This window comes from Orcinus orca, chromosome 20 (assembly GCF_937001465.1).
Source record: "Orcinus orca chromosome 20, mOrcOrc1.1, whole genome shotgun sequence".
NCBI classification, from domain to species: Eukaryota; Metazoa; Chordata; class Mammalia; order Artiodactyla; family Delphinidae; genus Orcinus; species Orcinus orca.
The window spans coordinates 48,920,326-48,929,791 of NC_064578.1; the positions used below are offsets into that span (position 1 = coordinate 48,920,326).

Sequence of the window (9,466 nt, forward strand, 5' to 3'; positions counted from 1 at the left end):
ATTTGCTCCACTAAGAGACACCAGTGTGGGGCAGGCCGGGGACCGTCACCCAGAGACGTCTTCAGGGGGGACTTTGGAGATTTCTAAGAGCCGGGTGTACGCTAGGGCAAGGGAGCCACTGCTATGCCTTCATTCACGTGGCAAGCTCTTACTGAGCTCTGGAAGCCTTAACTAGAGCAAGTTGTAACCAGCCACTCTGCCCCTCCCTCAGGCTATGGTTTGGGCAATTGCCTTCCTCCTCTCAGCCTCAGTTTCCTCATCTATGAAATGGGCCTAACTCCTGGGGTCGTTTGAAGGTCATTCCAAGCAGCGTTTACTAGTGCTTGCTGGGTGCTGTTCTAAATGCTTTCCACGTATTCATAACCACCCTATGAAGAAGGCCCACCCATGACCCCCCACTCCATAGACCAGAAGCCTGAGGCTCAGAGAGGTCAAGGCACCGGTCGGGGTCACACAGCCAGAAAGCGGCAGGGCTGAGTGCTAGACGCAGAGGCCTCGCTCACAGTCAGCCTTTATCAGCACGGAAAGTACCAGAAACGAAGCCAAGCATGTAAGCACTTCTTACGTGAGAACCAGCGCGGCTTCCCGATCCAGGCAACCACACACAATTCAAACCCGGGCAGCCCCGACCAGCTAGTCAGGTTTGGGGCTTATCTGTTGGGTTGAGAACAGAAGGGGTGGAGTGTATTAATCACGGCCCTACTTTCTGCCTCTGGAGAGGCAGAGGAAGGGCGCTGGACCGGGAGTCGGGGCCCAGGGGCTACACGAGGCAGCCTGATCTCGTAAGTGGAGGCCTAGTGACTCTCACAGCGGTGGGGGGCAGGGGGGGGAACCCTCTGGGTGGTATCCAAGGTCCTGCAGGCTGAGAGTGTGCTATGAGCTTGCTATGAGCAAAGCCTTAAGCTAGATCATTAGCACAGCCCATCAAATCCAATCCTCAGATCACAGCCCCCTCCCCAGGACTGAGACTCCACACCTGGCTGACAGTTACTGAGCACTTACTTGTGGTGGGAACACATGTGCCAGGAGCCACGTCTCCTCCTCCATCAAACGTGGGGAGCGATCAAGTCCACCTCATCCCACCCCTCTGGCTCCTTTTCCTCAGCCGCTTTCCTGAGCGCGGGGGCCGAGATCTCTATCACCTCCGAGCCTGCCCAGCCAGCCGAGGGCGACAACGTCACACTGGCTGTCCAAGGGCTTTCAGGGGAGCTGCTTGCCTACAACTGGTATGCGGGGCCCACGCTCAGTCTGTCTTACCTGGTGGCCAGCTACATCGTAAGCACAGGCGATGAGACCCCTGGCCCGGCCCACACGGGGCGGGAGGCTGTGCGCCCCGACGGCAGCCTGATCATCCAGGGCGCCCTGCCCGGGCACTCGGGCACCTACATCCTGCAGACTCTCAACAGGCAATTTCAGACGGAGGTGGGCTACGGACACTTGCAGGTCTATGGTGAGACACCCCCCAGAGCCCCCTTTTCCCCAGCTGGGCTTTCCCATCTCCTTCCCAATCCTTCTTTTAAAAAAAACAACAACAACAAAAAAGAAATTCTAAAAAATATTAAAACCATCACAAAAAAAAAAACTGACCTAAAATAACATTAAAATGCTCACCTCCTCCCAGATGGCTTCTGGGATTAAACCTGCCTCTCATCCTGTTCTTTGCCCCTCTGGCTGGGGGTTCAGGGGCACCACCGGGATCCAGCCATGCCCCCTGCCTGGGGAGGGGGAGGCCCTGGAAGCAGGCAGTGCCCGGCCCCCTCCCCCTCTGTCTGTTGCCCCACAGAGATCCTGGCCCAGCCTGTGGTCATGACCAACAGCACGGCGTTGGTGGAGCGCCGGGACACCATGCGCCTGGTATGCAGCAGCCCCAGCCCCGCCGAGGTCCGCTGGTTCTTCAACGGCGACACCCTGCCCATCGCTGTCCGCCTCGGCCTGTCCCCTGATGGCCGGGTGCTGACCCGGCACGGCATCCGCAGGGAGGAGGCCGGAGCCTACCAGTGTGAGGTCTGGAACCCGGTCAGTGTCAGCCGCAGCGAGCCCATCAACCTGACCGTGTACTGTGAGTCCTCCTGGCCCAGCCCCTGCAGAGATACCCAGTGCCCCAACCCCATAGATGGGGAAACTGAGGCCAGGAGAGAGTGCCCAAGGGCATGCAGTGAGTCAGTAGGCCAGCTGGGGTTAGAAACCAGGGATTCCCCATAAAATGCACTTGACCCATCTCCTAAGGATGAAAGACCACCTTTGAAATTGAATAATCCTTCCCTTTGAATCAATACCTCCAGGACTGGTGGGTTTTGAAAGGGAGGGGGGACGGCGTGAGTGGTAGAATGGGAGGGGAAATAAAATTAAAAACATAACCAAAGCATGGAGTCATTCCCAGGGGCAGCAGATATGCAGTGTACCATCCAGAGAAAGGAAGTCACTCAGGTACACGAGGGCCGGCAATGTAGAGAAACTTAGAACCTAGAATCCTACAACCAGGGCATTCTGGATTTAAGAAGCACTGGATTCTAGACTCTGAGAATCCTAGAAACTCTAGAAGCAGAGAGTCTTAGAATCTTAGAATCTAATTCTAAAACCTTAGAGCCACCCAACCCTAGAATCTTAGAAACATAGATTTCTAGAATCTTAGAATCCTAGAACATAGAAACATCTGCTCTTGGAACACTAGAATTCTAGACTCTTAGAATGGCTTATCAGAAACCATTTAGACTTTTTTTTTTTTTTAACGGAACCATAGATTTCAAAAATATCTTGAAATGTTGTCTGGCCCAACACCCTCTTTTTACAGAAGAGAAAACTGAGATTCCCCTGAGAGGGAAGGTGATGGTCAAGATCTCAGAGCGAGTTAGAGATCCATGTGGGATTCGAAAAGGCCAGAGCTCTTTTTCCCTCCAGATATTCCCAGGGGCCCATCCTGGTGGAAAGAAAGCCAGGGGGGTGCCCACCTCGACCACCCTCTCCCTCCACTGCCCCATTTCTCTCCCTCCCCCCCCTCACAGTTGGCCCAGAACGCGTGGCCATCCTCCAGGATTCCACCGCCCGCACGGGCTGCACCATCAAAGTCGACTTCAACACATCCTTCACGCTGTGGTGCGTGTCCCAGTCCTGCCCGGAGCCTGAGTACATGTGGGCCTTCAACGGGCGGGCCTTAAAGAACGGCCAAGACCACCTCAACATCAGTAGCATGACGGCAGCCCAGGAGGGCACGTACACGTGTATCGCTAAGAACCCCAAGACCCTGCTTTCTGGATCTGCCTCAGTGGTGGTCAAACTGTCTGGTGAGTCGTCCCCAGCCTGACCAACCCCCCCCCCTCCATGGAGGCCCAGTTGGACTCAAGCTTTGGCTGCTCTACCCGCCATTAGGCTACCATTTGCCCAAGAGATGATTGGAGAGTGAGAGATTCTCAACCCATGCGTTGGCCAAGTGACAAAGTGGCATATCAGGTGGACCCTCTTCATCCAGGTGACAAAAAGAGGAAGTCTGTGCCTTGTCGCCCAGAAAACAACTGACGAATCAGGCTCTCTTCCTTGAGGGTTGGCAAAGTGAGAAATGGGCCGCATGTCCCAAACCGTGCAGCTGCAGAGTGGGAAAACATTCGGATGTCCCTTCCTATGGGTGCCCGTGTGCTAAATTCAGTCTGTCACAGCTGCTCCAGGCTGGACCCACTCCCTGCCAAACAGACAGCTGAACCTCAGCGCATCCAACTAGATAACCCAGTTATCTGGCCCAGAGGCCGGTGTGCGCCTGCGCACACACGCATACACGCATACACTCCTGGAAAATCACAGCCGGTCGCTGGCAAATGGAAAAACACAGCGAGAGAGGCGCTGTCTCGCCTCTGTCCTTAAACAACCTGGCGGTGGGGGTAGTGCAGACACAGCTGGTTTTCTCAGAGATATCAGGATCCTCAGGGGACGTTTTCTCATCCCCTGGGGATGGTGGCTTTGAACATTAGGGCCTCATTCATTCCGCCTTGGTTCCTTCCCAAGTGGCCACCATCTCCCAGGGACAGCGGGAACGGTCCTTCCCTCCCTCCTCCCTCCCTTTTACTAACAGGCTGGGCCTCATCCAAAGGGTGGATACTCTTCCACCCAAAGCAGAAATGGCATTCCCAGAGGTAAGTGTACCTCCTGCCCCACCCTACTGGGGCTTGAGCAGCTGGTCTTGGCAGGAGACAGGGGGGTGGACCAGATGACCTCAGGCGCTGTCCAGAGCCCTGTCTGTGCAGGTCAAGATGGGGGGTGTCCAAGGTGTGCAGGTACGTGCAGGGAGTGGGTAGAGTGCCCCCAACGGCCTCCTAAACTGTCAGCACCCCTGTGGCAGGTGCCAGGGGAGAGACAGAGGAAAGGGAGACGCCACCCTTCTTCCACCTGGGGCAGACTGATCTGATGGAGGAGACATGGTCTCTGCCCTTGCAGAGATGGCCTTGAAACAGGGAAGCGTAGCCTCCCTATTCAAGAGCTGCCAGTTAGGGAGAAGAAGCAATGCCTCATGCTCCATTCTAGCAGTGATGAAGGAGACACGACAGCCACCCTCAGTGAGCTTCCAATCAGGTGGAGGAGACACCAGAGACACTTGAGGAGATTTTGTAATCTGATGGGGGAGACACGGTCTTGAGGAGACATGGCTTTTTTTTTTTTTTTTTGAGAATTCCTAGTCTGATGGGGGAGACACAGTTCCCACCTTTGGGGTACTCCCGATCTGATGGGGGAGTACAAGCCCCCCACTTTCTAGGAATTTCCAGTCTGATGGGACAGACATGCCCCCATTCAAGTTCTGGGGTCCCCAGCCTGACTGGAAAGACCCAGCCTGATAATAATCTGGAATTTCCAATCTGATGGAGGAGACATGGCCTCCCACCCTCTGGAATCTTTCAATCTGATGGGGAACTATAGTCCCCCTATTCTGAGGTCTCTTGAGCTGACGGAAGAGACAACACCCGGAGTACACAGCTCCCAGCTATCCGATGGGGGAGACACGGCCCCCATATTCTGAGAATTTCCAATCTGATGGAGGAGACATGACTCAACCCTCTAGGGTCTTCCAGTTTCATGGGAGAGATATTCCCCCAAAGGCCGGAAATTCCTAGTCTAAGGGGGGAAGAGACAGCCCCCATTGGGATTTCTCAATCTGACGGGTGAAGACAACTCCCTGGCAGGCAGGCATTGCTGAGACACAAAATCCACCTCCATACCACACAAGTCACCTCCTTCCTCTGTCTCCCTCCCGCCAACCCGCATGGGGAGTGCCAGCCGGGGGATGCATAGGGGAGCTGGTTGGGGGGTGGGCGGCGGACGCTCTGCCCCACCAAGGCCCGGGTGACCCAGCCCCCCTCGCTCTCTCCCCAGCGGCCGTGGTCGCCATGACAATCGTGCCGGTGCCGACCAGGCCGATGGAGGGCCAGGACGTGACGCTGACCGTACACGGCTACCCCAAGGATCTGCTGGTCTATGCCTGGTACCGTGGGCCTGCCTCTGAGCCCAATCGGCTGCTCAGCCAGCTGCCGTCGGGGAACTGGATCGCAGGCCCCGCGCACACAGGCCGGGAGGTGGGCTTCGCCAACTGCTCGCTGCTGGTGCAGAAGCTGAACCTCACCGACGCCGGCCGCTACACACTCAAGACCGTCACGCTGCAGGGCAAGACTGAGATGCTGGAAGTGGAGCTGCAGGTGGCCCGTGAGTGTGTGGGAGGGGACGGGGAGGGGGCGCCTCTTTTCAGACAAGGACTCCCAGAAGAGGGGCTCCGCTTTCTCCATCTGACTTGGGACTCCCCAAATGGAGCTCTTGCCTCTTCTGTCAAACTGATGACCTGGACCAGGGGTAGACAGGCTTCCTGCATCAGACTGGGGACACTAAACAGGGCTTCCATGCCTTCTCTCTTCTGTAAGAGGCACACCAGACCAAAGGTTTTAAAGTACCGTGTGTAGTCTGAGGGTAAGGCATCCTTTTTCCTGGACCATAAAACACAGGAGATATTGCCTCTACCACCATCCTGGAGGAATAGGCTAATGATGGTCGTTTACCTCTCCCATCAGACTAGAGGTATAGAGGGCGGAGCATGCCTCCCTCTTCAAATTGTCATCCTAGACAACGGGGATCATGTTTCATGCTTTGCGTTACAATAAGAGTGAGAACAGAATTCCTACCCTCAGAAGGTAAATTAATCTCTCAAACTGAAATAGGGACGATCTCCTCCATCAGGATGGAGATTTCTAGGTGGTGGGAATTGTGTTCCCTCTTCAGACTGGAAATTCCCTGTGTTCAGGAACAATGTCTCCTCCATCAGACTGGGAGCTCCCAAAAGTCAGGAACAATGTCTCCCCCATCAGACTGGGAGCTCCCAGATGCTGGGGACCGTGTCTCCCCATCAGACTGGGAGCTCCCAAAAGTCAGGAACAATGTCTCCTCCATCAGACTGGGAGCTCCCAGATGCTGGGGACCGTGTCTCCCCATCAGACTGGGAGCTCCCGAAAGTCAGGAACAATGTCTCCTCCATCAGACTGGGAGCTCCCAGATGCTGGGGACCGTGTCTCCCCATCAGACTGGGAGCTCCCAAAAGTCAGGAACAATGTCTCCTCCATCAGACTGGGAGCTCCCAGATGCTGGGGACCGTGTCTCCCCATCAGACTGGGAGCTCCCAAAAGTCAGGAACAATGTCTCCTCCATCAGACTGGGAGCTCCCAGATGCTGGGGACCGTGTCTCCCATCAGACTGGGAGCTCCCAAAAGTCAGGAACAATGTCTCCTCCATCAGACTGGGAGCTCCCAGATGCTGGGGACCGTGTCTCCCCATCAGACTGGGAGCTCCCAAAAGTCAGGAACAATGTCTCCCCCATCAGACTGGGAGCTCCCAGATGTTGGGGACCGTGTCTCCCCATCAGACTGGGAGCTCCCAAAAGTCAGGAACAATGTCTCCTCCATCAGACTGGGAGCTCCCAGATGCTGGGGACCGTGTCTCCCCATCAGACTGAGAGCTCCCATAAGTCAGGAACAATGTCTCCCCCATCAGACTGGGAGCTCCCAGATGCTGGGGACCGTGTCTCCCCATCAGACTGGGAGCTCCCAAAAGTCAGGAACAATGTCTCCTCCATCAGACTGGGAGCTCCCAGATGCTGGGGACCGTGTCTCCCCATCAGACTGGGAGCTCCCAAAAGTCAGGAACAATGTCTCCCCCATCAGACTGGGAGCTCCCAGATGCTGGGGACCGTGTCTCCCCATCAGACTGGGAGCTCCCAAAAGTCAGGAACAATGTCTCCCCCATCAGACTGGGAGCTCCCAGATGTTGGGGACCATGTCTCCTCCATCAGACTGGGAGATCCCAGATGTTGGGAACCGTGTCTTCCCATCAGACTGAGCATCCCCAGAGGTCTGAGATGTCATGTCCCTGGAGCCTTGCCTCTCCCATCAGACCAGGAAGTCTCAGAAGCCATGTCCCTGAGTTAAAGACAGTGACCCCCCTCCCTCAGACTTGAAGCTTCCAGGATCAGGGACCCAATCACTGACAGACACCCTAGCACCCTCCCCATTCACTCATCAAACCCTAGTTTCCTGGGTCAGCGTTGGGGGGAAAAGGCTGGTCAATGACAGCAGGCCACCCCCGATGAAGCCTCGGAATTCCTTTTCACTCTGTCTCTCTTCTCACAGTCAACCTCCCTTCCTCGCACAAGGACCAACGCCACCTTCCTGAACCTGAACCTGGCACAGGCTGAGCATGGGGCGGGTGGGGCCGCTGGGAGGCCAGGGTTGGGCAGGGGAGCAGAAGGAATGGGGGCACTGGGGACCTGGTCCCCTACCTCCCTGACGACCTCCTCCACCCCTGTGCCCCATCCTCCCCCACAGCCCTGGAGTAGCACCATGGCCCTGGAGACCTCCAGAGAGACCAGCTCTTCGTGCCACCCTCCTTGTTTCCTCCCCCTGAGTGGAGGACCACTTGCTTCCAGCAAGGATGCAGGACCATGGTTCACGGTTCTCCTGCTTCCACCCTAGAGTTAGAGCCAACAGGGCCCTACTCCTTCACTGAGCTGTCGGAGAGCCACAGAGGCTATAAACATCCTGGTTAACACACGCCTGTGTCAGCCTCTCCTTCCACCACTCCCAGCCCTGCCATTCCTGGTCATCACACTCGCTTCTTTTCCCGCCCAGGATGCTTCTCAGTCTGGCTGCATGCATGCACAGGGGTGCCCAAAGCTCAGGGCTCCCAGCCCCCACTGCTTGATGTCAGGGCCTTAGGCCCTTCCCACATCTCCCCAGGTTATATCTGAGGGTCCTGCTTCCCAGTGGTCCAAAGAGTGCCCCTCCTGTGGTACCCAACAGCTGCCCTGTTTGAACACAGCCCTCCCCTACACTGCGCCTCACTCCATAACCCAGGGACTGATTTGTGCACAGGACAAAGAATGACCAAATTTCTCAAGAAGAGTTCCAGCATCTTCTGGCCCTCATCCATTTAACCAAAGATGCCCTTTTTTGTCCTCCATTGTCCTGAGATTCCCCCACCCCCACGCCATGTATCTCAAACATCCCTTGCACAGTCCTAAAAATATCTCCCTCCTCCTCTAAACACACAAAAAAGCCCCTATGAATAAATGAATGCAAATGGGGAAGGGGTGGGGTTGAGGGGTGGAGAGCAGGGGAGTGGGAACCAGAAGGGGTGTGTCTTCTAACTCCTCTCACTAGTAGGGTATGAGCCGCAAGCCTAACCCAGCCAGGATGACCTACTATGGGGAGACTCTTGGTGTTAGTCAGAAGTGGTAATAGCAGACTCCAGGCTTGGGGTAGAAAGAGAGATTTGGGCAAGGATGGAAAGGCCTAGTAGAGAGATTTCCCAGAAACTTTCAAGACAGATCCTTTCTGGGGATGGCCATGTTGAGCTGAGATGGTGAGTGGTGAAAGGCACCCGGAATGAGGGTTATAAAATCTGGGTTAGAATCCTGCATTTGCTATGGATTCACTAGACTCTCAATTTGTCCATCGGCAAAAATGTGTGGACTTATGATAGACTAGAGTTTTCCAAACCATTTTATTACCCTCAGAGCCCTTTCTTCAAATGCAAACTTACATGGTAGGTCAATATATTATTTAAACTAGCAATGCAATAAAAGTAGATATCAATTCAAAAGCTATAGTCCTCCCTCTCACCTAATTTCTACACATTTTTGAAAAATATCCTTAAATTTAAATAATACTTGGATTACAGAGGCAATTAAAATGCAAAATACCAACCAGAATCAATGGTCAGTGAAAACATTTTATATATATATATATATATAGAGAGAGAGAGAGAGAGAGAGAAAGAAAGAAACTGTGGGATATGGCCAAAGCTGCACTTGGAGGGGGAATGATAGCCTTAAATGCTTAAAGGCATTGAGAGTACTAAAAAGAAAAGATTTTGAAATTGAGCAAAATAAGGTTGCCACTCAAGAAACTAGAAAAAGTCCATGAAATAAACCAAAGTAAAAAGGTAAGGA

The 9,466-nt window shown here is 54.4% G+C and overlaps 1 protein-coding gene across 1 annotated transcript; it reads left to right on the forward strand.

Annotated features, from left to right (window-relative positions):
* The first annotated feature begins 1,017 nt into the window (after nucleotides 1-1,017).
* On the forward strand, nucleotides 1,018-8,066 carry CEACAM16 (CEA cell adhesion molecule 16, tectorial membrane component). The gene is made up of 5 exons (XM_049702759.1): nucleotides 1,018-1,450; nucleotides 1,784-2,059; nucleotides 3,003-3,281; nucleotides 5,353-5,679; nucleotides 7,647-8,066. The coding sequence occupies exons 1-5, from the start codon at nucleotides 1,018-1,020 to the stop codon at nucleotides 7,709-7,711; spliced, it is 1,380 nt and encodes a 459-aa protein (XP_049558716.1). The 3' UTR covers nucleotides 7,712-8,066.
* Nucleotides 8,067-9,466: the final 1,400 nt, after the last annotated feature.